Here is a 19,564-nt window from a genome sequence, read left to right as displayed (position 1 = left end):
GCACCAAGTTTGGAGGCCCACAGATGTTGTGGAAAGGCCATGCATTATGACAGTTTTCTCATGCAGATAGGCAGGATGATTCATGTTTTAACAATAAAAGGGATTCTCTATGTTGTGCTAAGATATAGGCTATACTAAGATGCATTCAATTCAAAACTTTTTTTTACCTTTTTAGTTTCCATACTTCCATACTTCGTTTTTTATACTTTTAGTTAATAATGATAATACTAAATAAACATTTTCAGCATTCTCTGAATTTTTCTTAGAAAGAAAATTGGATCACCATTTATCAGGTCGTTGATTCATATGTGTACATTATACCTAAGTATTTAATTTAAAAGTCAGATAAACATTTAAAATGATGAAGATACAATAAAGTGAAAGGAATGCTAAACAAATAAATGTTTTCAACCACAAAAATACTCTACATTAGAAACATTAGCCATACATTGTCTATTTTTAACGTTTGCAGACAGTTGACAAAACCATAAGCTTCTGCTGGCTAACCATTTTGTAGTAAATTGTAGTTTGTTTTGCACCTCGCTGATTCAGAACTACATAAATTCTAAATGTTGCAAAGAACATTTTTCCAAACAAGTGTTAAAATTCTGTAGGCTAAATACGGAAACTAAAAATCTAACCTGTAACAATAATGCATTTTATTTACAAACATATTTTATTTATAACTTTATAACACAGATTTTTTAAATTGCTCTGTGTTTTTTATGAACGAGTCATTTATAAAATCTATTAAATTGACCAACAAATTAGTGTTACCAACGAATTCTTTGAGAAACGAACAAATAAATTATGATGTGCTCGCGGAGTAATTGATTTAATGAAGTTCTTACGAAACTATTAAAAGCGAGTGGAGGTCAAGCAAGCGGCACCCCTGCGCTCATTGTCAGATGTTTAACTCAAGCAATCTTTTGGGAAAGACATCGGGGCTAATAGGTGAACTCACAGCTGTCTGAGTCGAGCTTGAGCTTTCAGAGCAAATAGCAAACAACTCATCCGGCCACTAACTTAATGGGACGGCAAACCTTCTCAACAACCTCCTCTTTACATGCATGCGCGAGGAAAAAGCACGAATCGTCATCAATAACTACGCTAAAACAGTTGTTAGTTAAAAGGAGAAACGCATGCAACAGCTTTTCTCTTCAGAGTTGAGCTCATAAAAATGTACTCACGTTGCACTGTATAAACACCCCATAAGTTTTCGCCCGTGCATCAAAAGTTTCCCTGTCCGTGTTTTAGAGTTAAATCTCGGAGTGCATGGAGGAAACATGCAGTCCTGCAGCTGCAACTGGGTTGTGTTTTCTCACTTATTCGGGAAACTTAAGATAGTAGGCAGGTAGGGTGCTCGCAAAGAGTTTGGCAGTTTGCCTGGATAAGGAACATGTGCCCAGTTTTCTTGGTCTTCAAAGCTGTGGTAAAACATTCAACCGATATTTATAATAGCTCACATAGCCTACTTGAAGTTGTAATAATTTTGAACATGATTAAGAAGATAGTAAATGTAGTTATGTTTTTAAAATGTGGTTATAGAGCCGGGATATTTCTGCACAGTTATTCCGTGTTTGTCTTTGAGAGTCTCCCCCTCTCTTTAAACTGGATTTGTTAAAGGTCTAATATTATTGAGCTTTTGCAAATATGTCCTCATTTTAGAAAACGTGTTGTGATGTTTAAACCATTGTGGATTTATAGTTTTGTTGTTGAACAAAAATAAACTAATATCTAGATGTGGTTGACAAGTGTACATTTTCAATTAAGAGCTTAGACGTGCACCAAGCCCAAATATATCGTTTATAATAATTTTATATTTTATTTGTCTCATTTTATATTTTTTCTACGTGTCTCATAACGCTTCTCTCTCTGCAGACCCCCAGACACCGTGGCAAATATTTAATTAGTGCCGTAATTTACCTCTGAGAGTTTGCAGGTTCTGAGAATAAATATGGTGTGGGAATTGAACACGCAAACGGTACACAGACCTATAAGGCGTGGAGCGCATTTTCCTAATATAAGTATGACAAAGTTTTAACTTTGTATGTTTTTTTAGTACAAGTGTCTCACATGCCCTTGTTGCATGGCAAAAAGAGGTGCACAATGACTCGGGTACTTTGAACCCTCGTCAAACACATAATGAGAAGCTGACGGTGTGAAATCTGACTAGACTGTAGTAAACAGCTCCTCTGATGTGATCATTCTGTCCAATAAAGGGAATACGGGAGAGAACTCGCTGCGTTTTCACACTGACTTCTGCTTTGTCTTTTGAAAAGTGGCGTCTGAGAGTCTGACTCTTAGAGTTACTGATTTGCAGGCTGTATGTTAAGGTAGACCATGTAAGTGATTTCCACGGGCATTGCACTAAAGGAGAACAAATCGCTGACAAAGGGATAGGTTTTCGATTCAATAGCGTCGTTAGGACGACCGAAAAGTATTCCTCAGATAATAAGTTCTACTTCAAAGCGTCTCCCATTCAGCTGTGACTGCTGCAGCTTTTATAAAGTCCCTCTTTTCTTTCCGAGGGGACCATCCCTTTGGTTATTTTTCACCGTGTTTATTTTGCTCTATTCAAAGGACACTTGTTTTAAATAAATAGAAGATCATTCTTTGCTTGGGCAAATAATAGTTTCCGGACAAAAGATGGGCAGAGCGCGCGCTTGTCTCCAAATTAAACCTTAATGCGCACGAGGGATTTCAAAGATTTGAAAACAAAAATATGAGCAATTCTGAATTGACTGCTCTAACGTAGCATGAAACTAAAGGTCAGTGCGACTGTATCTTAATAGAGTGTCTCCCAATTCAAGTGGCCTGTTTCCAGTGGCCGGTAAACACACACTTTATGAAGTGCCCTTGAACTTCACACTATTAATGGGGCGTTTCACCTATACGAAAAAGTTACGATCTCCTACGACGCACCAGCATTCATCTTTTATCTTTATATAAAGCAGCATGACCCGTGTAAATAATGTGATTTCATTCAATCATATCCCCCCTTTGTTGTTGTAATTAAAAGCATAACTTTTCGACACACTCTTCTTGCAAAAAATGCGAGGTTTCTCTTCACTGTTATAAAATATTATGTATACTTATTTTAAGAGAGGGGATGCTTCATGGGAGAGGTCTCTGCTTGATGATTGGCCATTAAGTGGCAGTTAGTATTTTTGCCACCATATTCAAATGTAACCCATAGAATGCTAACGCACCGTGCAGTCTTCCGTTCTGATGTGCATCTCTTTGAAGGTGTGCAGGACTTGCGCTGGTCAATTTTGAGTCTATAGTCTGGGACAGGGGGTACTTTGAAAGTGCGATTGTGCGTTTTATGAAGGATAAAAGACGGGGGACTTTGTTTGATATTCTCCATACAAGATTCTTTTTATTGTTAGAAACCTTTAATGTTTTATTTTCCCATGAATGATTCATGTGGTTGCTTTCTGCTATTTTACTTTTTGTATGTATTAGGGGAAATGTAATAAAACGCGCAGTTGTTGCACAGTTGTATAGAAAGAATGCTTCAGAAATGGCTTTGTTTTGGTTATTTTTACTTTGCCAAATGTTACATAAACTAAGATCATTATCTGATTTTAGAACATGAATTTAACAATGAGTGGGTGTTTTCAAAACGGGTAGATTGTTGAATATAAAAAGATACGTACATTGATAAATGAATAAAAGCCTTTTTACTTAAAAGACGATATTTACACGTCCTGCTTTTATTCAAGTTTTCCATATAACTATACACAAACATCACATTTCTTCACGGCCGTCTTACGTTTTCCATCAACGCCATCATGCACCTCAAAAAAAGTTACTACACAGGTCATGCGAATACTTCTTCACATTATACAGCCTATTCAAGTAAGACCTTTTTACAGAACACGATAAAAAGCATCACTTCATTTCACCAAAATTATATTATTCTTTGGTGTATCTGTACGTTTAAACCAACAAATACCAGCAAATAAATTACAATGTACAAAACTTGAGACACTAGACAACATTCACAAGCATCAATACCATTAATTATTTACAAATCAGTCAGAGATAGGCCTGTCAATGATACATTATTTAGGGTCTCAATGGACATATTCGTACTCTTTAATCAAAGTTACACTGATTTTGCATAAAATATAAGTTTAAATATTTAAATATCACAAAAAAACCGCCCTGACCACAGCTGTTGTATAAACTTTAACAAAGACTTAACCCATTTACATTTTTTTTTTCTTTGACACTGACAATATAAGTTTGAAAATTAAAAAAGTCACTGCATTTTTTTTAATCAATGCCCGTTACACGTGTAAAATGCATCTATAAAAGATTTATGAACAAAAGGAATGTATAGGCTAATGCTAAAAAACAACCAATCCTAAATCTTGAGCTCATATGAAGTTATTTGATGACACCTCACGTAAAATTGTAAAAAAAAAACGTGATGATTTCAAGAGTAACATTTAAATTCCACGTTTACTTTTATGTTGCATGTAACAACTTTAGGGATGTAGGCTAATGCTAAAAAACAACCAATCATAAATCTTGAGTTCATATGAAGTTATTTGATGACAGGTCACGTAAAATTTAAACAAAATGTGATGATTTCAAGAGTAACATTTAAATTCCACGTTTCATTTCTATGTTGCATGTAACAACTTTTTATGAATGTATTAACATCATAAGATAAATTGCATCAGTGCTCTGTTTTAATAGCAAACATGGGGGCCACAGGCTTTTCCGTGTCCTTCAAATGAAATCACTTGAAATGTTGTGTGTTTTTAGCAACCATTACGAATGAATATATTCCTTGCTGTTAAAATCAGAGCATTGCTCTTGGATCTGTGTGTCTGAAAGAGTCCTCGTCGTCTGATTCCGACGTTGGCACATCGCTGGAGGGTGTGTGTAGATTGTTTGGTCCGGCACTTCCTTGGCACACGTACCACTCGTTTAGGTTGGTCACCTGAGGTGAAAGGTTCGATGATCGGTTCCTGTGGGGCTCCAGGTTGGGTGAAAGGGCATCACCCATCGGCGTAGACGAGGGATGGTAAGACGAGCCCGTGTTGGCGGAAGGGGGCGGAGGAGACTTGCAGTGAACCTTCATGTGTTTGCGCAGAGAACTTGGGTGAGTGTACGACTTGTCACAACCCCTTACTTTACAGAAGTAAGGCTTATCACTCGTGTGGACGTGAGAGTGCTTCTTTCGGTCACTGCTGTTGGCAAATTTCCTGTCACAGCCATCAAACTCGCATTTGAAGGGCTTCTCGCCTAGGAGAAAAAAAAACATAGAGGATATGGATATAGCTTTGATAAAGAAACCATCCATGCATCTTTGAAATTATCAGGTCCTGGGAAAGTAATGACATTTGTTTTCATAAGAAAATAAAGCTTATTTATATTCTTTTCTCGGTAACTAGCAGAAATAGATGCATGGCCAAAGTGTATTATTTATGCTTGCCCTCGGAGTATAGTATTGTGCATTCTGAGACTCAGTGAAAATCATAACAATATCACACATTATAACTGAACGGTAGCCTACTTATTTTCTGTCATTACATGTGAAATGTTCAGACATACCACATGGTTGTACAACCCCTCTGTAAATACTTTTCAACTGAAGCTTGCCAAAATCTCATCTTGTATTTTTCCTGTATTGTTATTAGGCTACAGGACACGCCAGTGATTCAGGCAGTTCAACAACTGCAAAAACATTTTGATCCGCCATATGCCCAAAGTATAATAACTGACTCGGCTTCATATATTCAAGGATACAAAATGTTAAAAATAAACGCGATTCACTGTGTCATGGCGTGAAAACGTGGGTCATTATAACATGTATCCTTTTACGAATATTCAATGTTAATTCAAGATGCCACCATAAGCACATGATCTATATCTACTCTGGATGGGTTTGATAAGGTAGCCTACATATTCAGGGAGTAATTCATGTCAGCACGTGTTATGAGCAGAACATAATGCTGGGCTAAATATAGTTTAAAAAAAATGCAACGTCTTAACAACTGGCAATAACATTTTGGCTTGCACTCCCACACACTTCTGACTCGCAGATGAGATGAGAACTTATATTGTTTATATCTATTTCAACATGGTTTAGTTCATTAGCATGCACAGCTACCAAAGCGACTATGTTTATTTAAATAATATATGTTAGGATACTGCCTTCGAAGGCAGAGGCCTTACTTGCTTTGCAAAGTAATACCAACACAGTTTGGTGGATCAAAATAAGTTAAATTTGCACTAGTATGGAACTATTAAACTCACCGTAGCTCTCAGTTGTGGAATCAAAAGAGACAACACGTGCCGAAAACGGTTTTACACACGGTTTCCCAATGGAGAATACAAATTTCGCACTCGTTTTGTTCAGGAGTATTCACATACGCAACATTTAAATTACGAAACACGCTCTCAACTGCAGCTTCCTTTTTTCACCTTACAGAATTGTCTCCTTAAAAAATAATACATCAATAAAAGCATATTTTAAGCACTAGCCTGACTACCAGTGTAGAACTATTGCCATACGCACAAGTTGCTACGATTCGTATGCAAGTTGAACACGAGACTAATCAACATCAAACGGTTCTTTTCAGAAGATTAATTTGCTTGGCAAAGCAGGATGCATAAGATTCGGCAATGCGCACTGTAAACAAACAGCTCTGTTCCCTCGACTGTTTGTAGAGGGGAAAAATTGTGCGTGGGGTGGGGTGGGGGGGACAAGTAAGTATTTATTTTCCCACGTCGCGGCATAGAAAGGCATTTCGATTACCCGTAAAGTACAATGGAACATTTAATTCGTATACACATTTACCTAAACGTAAGTGGATAAAGTTGATTCCAAAGAGCATTTGAACTAACCTGTGTGAGTCCTCTTATGAATCTTCAGGTTTTCCGAGCGCGCGAATACTTTGCCACAACCGGGAAAGGGGCACGGGAAGGGTTTCTCTCCCGTGTGCACGCGGATGTGATTGATAAGTTTGTACTTTGCTTTAAACGCCTTTCCCTCGCGCGGACACTCTTCCCAGAAACAGACGTGAGAGCTCTGCTCCGGTCCCCCGACGTGCTCTACCGTGACATGGTTCACTAGCTCGTGCATGGTGCTGTAAGTTTTTGAGCAGGGTTTCTTCGAGGTCTGCTCCTGATCAATCCATTTGCAGATTAACTCTTGCTTGATGGGTTGCCTCATGTATCGCAAAAACGCTCCCGTGGCTCCGTGAGGAGCCGTGGCGAGGTTCACATTTAAGTTCATGGAGTTGTAGCCGTGTAGAGAAGAAGATCCATAGTGCTCGGGCCTGTGGCCGAAGTGCTCTGGCCTGCCGTAGATGTCCCCCGGTAGACCCAGACGCATCTGCCCGTTAAGGGCATGGTGGTGGTGGTGGTGGTGGGCACCTGGGGCCGCTTGCTCGTGCAGTCCAGAGAAAAGTGGATGGGCACCACCTTCCGCGTGCCCATAAGCACCTGTTGGGGAAATGAACATGCCATGGTGATGAGGGGAGGAGGCGGAACTATGCTGGTCGCCAAGTGCATGCATAGCAGAGGCTGAGAGCTCTCTCCTGAGGATGAAGTCCCTGCTGGTGGCGTAGCCTGTGTGGGGGTGAGCCACGGGGAAACCAACTGTGGTCTGAGAAGACGTGAAAGATGCCGCGGTCTGGGCTTCGAGATGGCTTTGAACAGGCTGAGAGGGACTAAGTTTGAGAGCATTGGTCTGTGCCATGTGCTCGGGTCCAAATGGAGTGAGAGCCACTCCGGGGTCGTTGCCCATCTCCCCAGGGTGGAGGTGGGCATGGTGGGAGTGCGGGTGATGCCCCCCTATCCCCGGGAAGCCTGTCATATTCTGATGAGGAAGGGCTTGAGTCGATGCCAAATCCGCTAATCTTATCGCCGAATTCCTCTTGCTTAAAGGGGGCTCCATCACTACGCTGTCATGTCCACCCTCACTGCTATTGTTTTCCCAAACTACAGGCCTTCTGAAACCATTAAAATATATGTATATGGCCGTCTATAGAACTTCTTTTGTCCTGCCTCTAACTCTGCTTGCTCCTTTTCCCACTCTGTCCTCAAGCGATTGGCAGAACATACAACAGTTGGAGGACACAGTGGGGAATAGAGTTTAGAAATGGCACTGCGGGTATTGGACAGATTTCGGTGACTGGCAGTTAAGAGAACGAAGCGATTGGCTGTCTTTCAGCGCAGAGGCTCAGCGGGGTTCCGCCCCCTCACTCCCTTCATCACTGTTCACTCCAGAAAGTTGTGCTCGCAAAGTTACAGGCAAATCTGTTTACCAAGACACACACACATGTGGAAGGATGTTTTTCTTCGTACGGAACAGAGATGCTCACATACATGAAACATATTGAACGACTCCTCCCGGTATCCATAATAAGTCTTTTAAAATACGCTGTTTAGTATGAAACCACCAATTTATACAAGCAAAATTCAGTTGTACAATTTTCCTTCATGCTTTTAGTAGACTAACACACCCTAATGTATAGTAAGTATACTAAGATAAAACATTTTTTAAACATCAAGACACTATTTGATAGTCAAAGTTCTGCCACCAAAAAACGGCACACGGCTAAACACACACAAACTGCAATAGGCATTTTTGTCATGATAGGTTTATTGTAATGTCATTTAAATGCAACAACGTGAACATGTATTTCAACAGATACATTTATATTTACGTAGACAAATAAATGTATTCTGTGTAAATATTACATATTTGGAGGAAATACCCCTGTCTCCTTCAGAAATTCCTGGGTGAAATACAGTGTAGACGGAATAAGCTGTCATTATGTATTAAAAAACGTTAGGCCTACTAAAACTCTGCAAGCATTGATAAAACGTATTTAAACATGACATTTTGAAGTTGTATTCGCCATCAGTGGATAGGAATAACGTTTAAGAAAGATTTTACATAATTTCATCTTTTTGTTTGTTTGTGTGTGCTGTACGCGTGTGTCACCGTGCACGTCCACACATTTACAGAGTCCATGTTTAACTCAGCAGGAAGTGTATGCCATTGATTTAATATGTCTTAATTCAAACACAACTTTCAAAATGTTTCAGGGCAGTTGTTACCATATTTCAAAAAATGACTGCAAAAAAATAATTAAATAAGGACACGAAATGGTTAAACTGCACAGCAGGCTTAGATTTAGATTAAAAAAACTATAAATGTGGTATTATATTTCTATATTATGTCATTTTAAGAATACTAAATATTGTAAAATATGTTTGCTTTTAACTGAAGACTCGACAAACTATCTTTATATATAGGCCTATTTGAATTAGAGTTTTTCGTTCAAATTAAACAATAAGTGCAACAATTGCAAGTGTTTATTTTCTGATAATATCGTGGCTGTCAGCTTTATTATCTTAATTTAAGGTAAATGAAACCAAGATGTATGCCGAATAATGCGCCAGCTAATAAAACCAAAGCATTAATATTTAAGACATCCCAAAATGTACTTCTGAATTGTATTAAGAATATTATTTTAATTACGAGTGAATGTTACTCCTGTAAAAAATCATATTCATTAAGTCAGTTTACAAATAAATGTATAAATACAAAATAAATAAATAATATAATTAAAACAAAGTTTTGAGGGGACATTTAGAGTTTTCGGTAGCTGTTTTTTATGAAAACGACATAACGGAGGGAGATGGCTAGCACTTGTCCCCCTTCAACCTTTGAACAGAGAAGATTTCTTAACATAATAAGTTCAAAGGGTAACATATGTGGTCTCCACGGTTCGGAGGTCAAACACCCTTAAAAAAGGTCACGAAAAGTAACCAACAATGCGTCGCCATATTGATAATGTCAGACTTGAAAGAAATGTCTTGTCGCTTTGTCTAAGAGCATTCAACATTTGTGGAAAGCTATATTTCATGTCGACCAAGAGGTAGCCTATGGTTATTCCTGTTCACAAATGGTGGTTTAAAGGTCAGCTTGGATTGTCAGTTTTCACATGAGAACAAATATATAGCCCTATACACATATTTTTATAACGCAACGAACCGTTTTGTTTTAGTCTTTTGGAACTTCTTCCCTTCCTTGAAACAGTGGAAAGAATAAAAACAGCAGCTATGCGTTCCAGCCCGACAGCACTCTGTCTAATTTTTCTTCTTCTCCCTGCCCATTGAAAAGGAGAAAGGTTTTGTGGTTTTCTGGAGAAATAAAGAACTTCTTAGAGAGGTCGGTAAACGTGACTTTGAACTTGGATCAGATCCTGCGTTTCCTGTGGAGAGGGTAGAAATAGTCTTGGAAGAATGGTACATAACGTTCAGACAGCATGGCTTTGAGCTGAGGCACACAGAATTCCCGAAGTTTTATACATCCTTCGCTCTTTTATTTACAACTTAAAGTGTTCGGAGGCGAAGAAAACAGAGTGTAGGAATGGGACTTTATTGGACTTATAGGTTCTTATAAATTGTAAGTAAATTTCCTTTTACTGAAAGTCAGCATTTAAATACACTCTCGGATGCTATATGTGGAAGTTTTTTTTTTTTGGTAGACCCTAAATAGTCCCTCGAGTGACTTATGTGCATTGACTTGGACTCTATATAATAACCCTCTAGCATATGATTTTGGATAACTCCACTCGGACGGTTTCATTATTGTCAGGGAGTGTACAATGTAACCGGCAAGGTAAGGTAAAAGCGCATATTGTTCCGTATAGTGACCATAACCGCAAAATATTTGAACCACATAATATTAAAATATTTTTTAAAACAATTAAGTTATTTATATTTTTTTCAATCGGAATGACAGGCTCTTGGTCCATGACGTCACATTTTTCTATTAAAAGTGTATCAGATTGTGCTCGTATATAAACCAACATGCATTAAAAATGAAGTAATCTGGTACTCATTTGCTCACATGTGTCAGGTCAAAACATGACATTAACATCACACGTAATCTGCTATTGTATTTTAAACCTTTTATCTAGTGATGACGTATATTCTTGTAGAGGAAATAAACTGTGTACATTATGGGCCTACAGTAGTTTATTTATGCATGCATGTTTGCTACGGTCTAACAAACAGTGCATTTTCTAATCCAAGAAGAGTTATTGCATTAGCGACAAAGATGATGGCTTATACGTACACTTCCTTTGCCTTCTTTCCCCCAAACTATATCGTTTTAATGTATTTGTTGGTATAACGAATTTCAATATTTATAGATAAATGTATGAACGTTGTTTACTAATTAGATTTTTATTTGTGATTTAGCTTCCTCTCGTCCTTTATTCAGATGTTGACTGACCACTGCGTGTATAGCTGGGAGCAAACTCGTTTTTAAATCCTCGACTGTCTAAATTCATACGATAGCCTGTCATTTGGATACTTATCCTACGTGCAGATGGCTCAAAGCACCTTGAGCAATGTTTACGAGTTTGTATTTTATTGATGTTAGCGTTGTCTGTTTGTTGGATTGTTGTTTTAGTCATTATTATAAACTAATTCTCTCAAAAACATTTTACATTATTATTAACTATGCATATATTGTATTTACAGTACATGCAAAGCATTGTGGATTACGCATTGAGTCCGTTAGGACATCGATTTACACTTTTAAAGCGGTCTGATTAAAATGCAAACATTTTTGCTTTCTAACCTATTGCCCGAAAATCCTCTCCGAAAAGTAGGCGGTAATTGTAGGTGGAAGATGGCGATCAGCGATTAGTTGCCAAAGGAGAGCGTTGGATTGGAGGGGCACCTTGGATTGATGAGGAGCGACGGCCAATGAGAGCGCTCCAAATGAATGACCGGGTTCCAGTTAAAGGGGGCGTAAGAGGAGGTAGTGCCAGTCCACTGAGAAAGAGGGACCCTCCGAGATAAACATAGACAAGCGAAAGAAATAAACATTCCAATTCGAGATGCTTCAAGAACAGAGAAGACACAGTAAGATAATTACTCGTATTTTCGTGCAATCTTAAAATAACGACACCAACTCAGTTTGCAAGGACAAGCGCAAAGGAATCTTCTCATTTCGATGCATTGGGGATTTTGAGTAACAAGTTATCCACAAGAAAAATATAGACTAACTCGATACGAAAAGCTTTTTTTCCTGTGAACGGATCGAACTTCGTCGCCTCATGTCGTGTTTTCCAATCTGGAAGTTAATATTCACGTAGTGCATTAGATTTTATTTTGTTTTGCTGAAGAAGCGTTGTGCATAGACTGCTTTAAAGAGAACTGGTTTTGGTGAACGAAAACATGTTACTGGACGCTGGGCATCAGTTCCCTGGTTTGGGAGTGGGCACATTTGCTAGGCATCATCACTCCTCCAGTGAAATGCAAGACAGAGACTTGAGTTTAGCGCAGAACAGCTTCGTCGACTCGGCGCACATGGGCGCCTTCAAACTGAACCACGATCTCTCTCCCGGACAGAGTTCTGCATTCACGAGCCAAGCGCCCGGTTACCCCGCAGCGGCTCTGGGTGCGCACGCGGCTCATGTCACATCATATGCGAGCTCGCCGTTTAACTCCACGCGGGACTTTCTCTTTCGCAGCCGTGGATTCGGGGAATCATCGCCGGCGGGCGGTCAACACGCGCTCTTCGGCCCCACTGCCGGCTCCCTCCATCACTCCCATACAGACAGCCAAGGCCACATTTTGTTCCCTGGCATCCACGACCAGCATGGATCTCACGGCTCTCCAAACGTCCTTAACGGGCAGATGCGTCTCGGACTACCGGGGGAGGTTTTTGGTCGAACAGATCAGTATCACCAGGTCTCCAGTCCGAGGACCGATCCCTACTCAGCCGCTCAGCTGCATAACCAGTACGGCTCCATGAATATGAACATGGGGATGAATATGGCAGCGCATCACCATCACCCCGGTGCCTTCTTTCGCTACATGAGACAGCAGTGCATTAAGCAAGAGCTTATCTGTAAGTGGATCGATCCAGAGCAGCTCAGCAATCCCAAGAAGAGTTGCAATAAAACTTTCAGCACCATGCACGAGCTGGTCACCCATGTCTCGGTCGAGCACGTTGGAGGACCCGAACAGAGCAACCACATCTGCTTTTGGGAAGAGTGTCCCCGTGAAAGCAAACCATTTAAAGCCAAATATAAACTGGTCAATCACATCCGGGTGCATACGGGAGAAAAACCTTTCCCTTGCCCTTTCCCTGGATGTGGCAAAGTCTTCGCAAGATCAGAAAATCTAAAGATTCACAAGAGAACGCATACAGGTAATTATGACTAATTTGCTTATATGTTGCGAGTATGTTTTGGAACTACATTATTCTGTTTACCATATCCAAATCATGCCTTGTAAATAGTGGTGCTAACAAAAATAAGATGATTATGCCCGGTTGGTGTATTTCTAGACTTTGAAATCTACGTAGATTGACGCTTAAAGTAGATTTAGATCTTTAAAAAGAAACCCATTGCATTGTTTAGTATATATTCCATTTGTGCATTAATCTGCTAACGCGGCTGGAAACGATTACGTCTAGTCTAGTACAGAGTAAATGCGATGTTTTGCAACAATGTAGTGAATTATGTAAGAGACTGTCGAGGGTTTGTGGTTCATAAACTTTAAACGGGTCAAAGGCTACTCGAGGGCTCATCGCGTGAGCAGAGCAGCCGTAAATCTTTTCAACCGGTTTAATGTTTGCGTGTACCAATGCTCTGGCACTCGGGTTACTACGTCAGGATTTAGAATATACTAGTGGTTATTGTACCAATAATTTTGCCCACAAAATGAATATTTTAATTGCTCTGAGTAAAATAAAAAAGATTGCATAATAGTAGCAGACAGCAATGCTGATAAATTCTGTTAGTGTAGAACATTTTAAAAACAATTACAAAGTACTCTGCAGAGGCCATATAGATGCACGTGCACACATGCACATGCATATGTACGAATTTAAAAGTAAATACAGAACATTACCAACATAAAGACAACGGCTTAGAAATAAGAATGTTTCCTAGGAATGGGCGATACGTGGGCCTATTGTTATTCTTTCCATTGCATTGACAGTCGATGTGTTACACAGGCCATTACCAGGGTTGCAATTTCCTCTTTAGAATACACGGCGGCATCGAGCCTTCTATTTGTCAATATGTTAATTACATTTTGATTATTTCTAACCAAACGGTGAAGTTTTGTGTGGTGATTGTAGGAAAAATGTTTAGTGACGCACGTCCCCGTTATTTCAAACTTGGTTTAGTTTGAATTAATTGCTCAACAAAGCGAATTCTAGCAGTTGACTTTCTATATTTTATTGTGGTTTTGTTGTCACATCGATCGTGTTTTGTAGATAAGGTTGTGTGAGGGACCCCCTGTGTTGTTGTAAGACGTAAAGCACCATTAGTAGGCTGCGTACGACTAGCTATCTAAAGAACAGAAAAATGAATTTAAATATTTTCGCAGTCTGTACAGCTTTGATTAAAATTTAAATTCAAATGAATATAGTTACTTCATAATTTCTTGTAGCTACAGCTGAATTGCATATTTTTGTAATTGAAAACTATTGTGTTGATTTAACTTAACTAAACCCGTGCATTTTTGTACGTTTTTCTTCGCAGGGGAGAAGCCATTTCAGTGTGAGTATGAGGGCTGTGATCGGCGCTTTGCGAACAGCAGTGACCGAAAGAAACACATGCACGTTCACACGTCGGATAAACCATATCTGTGCAAAATGTGTGACAAGTCCTACACTCATCCCAGCTCTCTTCGAAAGCATATGAAGGTAATTCATACAGACGTTGAATAATAAAATACATTACACATTTATTTAGTCCCTAAATTGATTAAAGGTTATAATTATTATCTATAATAACTTTAATAAAAGACACAACAAACGTGATTCATATGATGCATAATATTACTTTTGAATGTCCTGGAACTCTTGATACATAAAGGCTATTCATGTCTAAATTTAGCAGTGCTTTTTCGTGAACAAGTTGTTTCATTCCGCGGGTCATTAATTATTTAAATATTTATTTTTTTAGGTTCATGAATCGTCTCCATCTGCATCTGACTCGTCGCCAGCGGCAAGTTCTGGTTATGAATCTTCAACACCCCCTGGTTTGGTGTCCCCCTCCACTGAGACCCAAAGCAACAACAATCTGTCGCCTTCCTCAGCGGTGCACAGTTCCAACAACCACAGCAGTTTATCGTCCAATTTCAGTGAATGGTATGTTTAAGACTGTGTCATCCCAAGAGGAACCATTTCAGAAAACCAGGAGATCCATACAGCTTGTACAAACGAACGCTCCTATATTATGCGCTTGTCCAACAGGATTTATTATACTCACATCGACAGAAGAAACGTGCGCAAATGCACCAAACACTGTTTTTGTACATACACACTCTCTTTCCCCAATGGTTGTAATAGATTTCGTCGGTTTTTGGTGTATAGATGTTCCTTCAATGGTAGCTATTTCTCTAACTGGACTTTTTAGTGCACATATTACCATAAAGTTGTATCATCATAATGATTATTGTGATCCCATTAAGGCAAACTGATTGTAACTTAACATCTATTAACTGGAAAGAGTGCCAAAGTCAACCTTTAACGAAGACAGACACAATATTTGCTTGTGAATGTATATCTTAGTTTGCTGGGCTTAACTTGTGATGTTTTGTGCTTTGCAAGTTTGAATTGTGAAATATATTTGGAGGATTGTGGGGCAAATCAATGTCGTGCCGTTAAATATCTGTAACTACACCCTTCTTTTGTAAATATCGACTGCCATATTTATCCATTTGTAATTAAATTATGGTATTTACTTGCTACAGATGAAACACTATTTATAAAGAATGTTTCTTTACTATAAATATGTACAATTATGGGCTGAACAGGGGCAGTTGTTTTGTTAAATGTGTTTTTGTTCAAAGTTTGAGAAGTGTTTTCTTCATATTGTGATAAGAATTTAACTGCATACAGATATAATAAAATGTGGTGCAAGTGTATAATCTTTACAACGCGTCATGTTCTTTGCCACGCTATGTCCACATGGGTTTAAATGTGTAACTTTTAGGCATTTGTCAACATATTTAGTTTCGTTGTTGAAATCAGTGTTTTTTATGTAATCGGAATTTAATGTTCATTTTAAAACAAATTAGTGACTCAGAAAGTCACTTTTTGCCAAGTAGATTATATTAAATTATGTGTTAAAATATATATGTTTTAACATTTTCAAAGAAAAGGAACCGTCATAAAACTGGAGAGACTTCCCATTTTAAAAGACAAAAAGTATTTTTTTTTATTTCGCCCCAATGTAGGCTATATAAGTACTGAAGCACGTAAATAATACACTGATAAGGTGTCGATCCTCATCCGACTAAAGAAAGTTAATAAACAACAATTAATGTCATTATTAAATTTTTTATTAAACTTTTCTATCGTTTTTTAAAGCGCATAGGTTTAATTTTAACGAAGCTGCACTGCCCCCTTCCTTACACACTCTGAGCTTTGGTAAAAATCTCATTTTAAATCAAGCAGCCGTGAACTTGAATTTGACTCTGGCACTCTTAAAGCATTAAAACCCCTTTCTCGGCGTTAAGGGGTGATTGACGATTTCTGTAACTTAGCCTATCTCCTATTTAAATTCTCGTGAATTAGCGATTTATTTCGTATAAACGTATATATTCCTGGTATAGCTATAAGATACAGTATATATTTAATTGCCAAAAAGTTGTCTGAGTAGAACAAAATAAAATTCAAGATGGGAATTTGGCATGATGCGGCAACAGGAAAGCATATAGGCTAGTGTCTGGTTATGCCATTTTCCCGGTATGATTATATCACTGACAGCATGAAAAGTGTTATGAAAACAATCTTTCAGCGTGGATAATTAATAGACTATAGGTACTTGAGAGCAATGTGCATCCATGTCACTATCTGTAAGAGCTCCGGAGCAATGTGGTGTAACTGTATACTGTGAGGATTAGATTAATATTCATGTAAAGTCGGGGGGAAGGGATAGACTGTTTGTCGCTTTTCGTGTTGTTGACTGTAAAATCACTACAATTACCACCCGGTGCCAGAAGTGTTCTAAGATGGGCAAATGGGTGTCTACATAATGTATACCTAAATAAACACATTTCATTCACATAAAACAGGTTAGTACATTATAAGTACCACCCACGAAAAACTAGTTTGTCCGTTTAGTTATAATCAGAACACTGGTTATTAATGTGCTGTTGCCTATGGGCTGCCTAATATTCTGACTATTAATTAAATCGCCCATTCTTGCCTTGTGTTGGATGTAGTACGCCGGATATATATGACATATATTTTGATAAGTCATACTTCAAATTATGTGTTGGTGTGTTGACCTGCTTAGGGAGAGATGGTGTGACCTGTGAAAGGTCAGCGTCCTGCAGAGGTTGGATGGCATTTCCTTCTCAATGCATGCGGTTTTGATATTGATTCATGTAGAAAGACCTGCCCTAAGACAAATACTGTTCACGAGTGCACTTTCAATTTGAAACAAAACACGTATATTTATAGCGTCAGAGAAAGTTGGATTTTAGTTATTTTATTATTATTATTTTAAATAAGGCATTTGAAATTAGCATCGCATACAGGCAAGCAAAGAAAAAAGTAAATAGAATGTGTCAAGAATTAAGCTTGACTGTGTTGCATATTTCGTTTTATTGTTTTTGTGATTTTATGCTTCAGTTGATTGTTTTTCCACCTTTTTAGGAGTGTTGTCAACTCACTCTCAATATACAGACTGGAACATACAGCAAGGGGGCACCTCCACTGTACCGCGTTATTTATTCCAGACATTACAATTGACATTGTTTAATCATGGGCGAACAAAATAATAGTTACAAACAAAAAAGTTCCAAATTACTTGATACAAATTATGCTTATATGTCAGGATTGTGTGTTAAGGGTTTTTCAATCAAATTAATCTTAAAATGCTTAAACTTGACCAAATAGCACCGACATGTTAACCAAGAGCAGTAATGGTTCGAGGTTGTCAGACAATCTCATTTTAAATTGTTAGAGCAATGGCTGCAGTCATTTTCCAGACGATTTCATCCACACCTGCAGAAATATGCAGACGTATATGCGCAGTTTCTCTCTCTCTCTCTCTCTCTCTCTCTCTCTCTCTCTCTCTCTCTCTCTCTCTCTCTCTCTCTCTCTCTCTCTCACACACACACACACACACACACGCACACAGTGCACTGTTTTTAGATTTTGAATTAGTTAGATGTGTATTTTTGTGACATATTAGCTATTGTTTTTTTTGCTTGGAAACTTAAATAGTCATTTTTGTAAAATCGCCAGTGTTAAAAAGGTCAAATTAACTTTGAGAGAGTGGATTATATATACACTGTGAGTGTTAATTTGACATTTTTAACACTGGCGATTTTGCTGTGTGGTGTTGATTCTGGATTTGTATTTTTCCGTTTTGTTTAGCTCTTGTAACGGCTTGCCCAAACTGTTCCGACTTAATGCGTTTGCGTAACGTCTTACACAACACTATACTGTTAAATAACTACTGTAATGTTGACCAGACAATCAAAATAGCATCCCTTTTAAGTCTGAAAGGTATAGCTATACAGTGTAGGAGTCCTGGTTATAGATATAATATAATATCTGTAAGTATATTTGTTAAAAAGAGGACCATTCTGCATCGAATGGAACTTGAATATGGCTTAATACATGACTCTATATGCAATTGACTCTGTTTAGCTAAATAAATAAAAAATGGCAGTGTATCCCATATGGTATATATGGTAAACTGAAATTAGTTCAATGGGAATAGGAATCAGTTATTAAAAATGGGAGTATATGCGAGTCAGTGTGGTACGGCTGCAGTATGACTGCCGGGGAAAACACACACGCACAAAACATTGAAATGACTATTTCAAAGATGTATTTTGCTTTGGGTTACACATCACAAATTGAAAACAACCTGTTATCTCACAGCTACACGGAAAGCTCTCTAAAGTGTAACCTGCTGTAACCTTGCGTTGCTCTCTCACTAATGTTCTCCCAAAGAAGTCCACCGTGAAGGAATATCTTCTAATAAAATAGACATTTATGGAATTTTATCATCTGTAAGTCATTCATGTAATTTAAAATAAACGAATTTACAGAGAAAAAAATCGAAGGATACATCTAAGCTTCACATTCACTTGTGGCGGTCGCAAATAGTAGTAAATATTTATTAATATATATTAAAGTAAAATAAAACTATTTTATATTATTACTTAATTCAACCTCCAGGGTAAAAGAAAAATTGAAATAGTACTAGCCTCATATAAATAAACAACAACATTTTTAACAGAATATTTGACACAATTTGAAGGTTATACCCATATTGTTTGTTTTCTATTTATTTGCCTGTAGATATGATGCTTGGGGGTTAGGGGAGATTTCTTTCCTAAACACTTATTTAATCAAATTATTTGTGATGATAAATTAAGGTGGAAACATGCGGACCTGGTTTAAAAAACAATTTAATCACAAAAAGGACATGCTCTTTGCTTTAAGAGCTCCAATTCGCTAACCAGGTTTTCAGATATAGCGTTAAAAATCTCGCTTTAAATTATTGTAGTAAATCATATT

At 38.1% G+C, this 19,564-nt stretch overlaps 2 protein-coding genes across 2 annotated transcripts; one reads left to right on the top strand and one right to left on the bottom strand.

Moving 5' to 3' along the window:
- Positions 1-3,669: 3,669 nt before the first annotated feature.
- Positions 3,670-8,089, bottom strand: zic5 (zic family member 5 (odd-paired homolog, Drosophila)). The gene is made up of 2 exons (XM_057336953.1): positions 6,871-8,089; positions 3,670-5,265 (listed from the first exon to the last, which is right to left on the bottom strand). The coding sequence occupies exons 1-2, from the start codon at positions 7,922-7,924 to the stop codon at positions 4,820-4,822; spliced, it is 1,500 nt and encodes a 499-aa protein (XP_057192936.1). The 5' UTR covers positions 7,925-8,089; the 3' UTR covers positions 3,670-4,819.
- A 2,203-nt stretch (positions 8,090-10,292) lies between these two features.
- Positions 10,293-15,948, top strand: zic2a (zic family member 2 (odd-paired homolog, Drosophila), a). Its single transcript, XM_057336954.1, has 4 exons — positions 10,293-10,447; positions 11,661-13,213; positions 14,556-14,719; positions 14,982-15,948. Exons 2-4 carry the CDS (start codon positions 12,235-12,237, stop codon positions 15,174-15,176), a joined length of 1,338 nt encoding a protein of 445 aa, XP_057192937.1. The 5' UTR covers positions 10,293-10,447; positions 11,661-12,234; the 3' UTR covers positions 15,177-15,948.
- Positions 15,949-19,564: the final 3,616 nt, after the last annotated feature.

The sequence above is a fragment of the Triplophysa rosa genome, linkage group LG6 (assembly GCF_024868665.1).
Source record: "Triplophysa rosa linkage group LG6, Trosa_1v2, whole genome shotgun sequence".
NCBI lineage: Eukaryota > Metazoa > Chordata > Actinopteri > Cypriniformes > Nemacheilidae > Triplophysa > Triplophysa rosa.
This window is presented reverse-complemented; position numbering and strand designations above follow the sequence as displayed.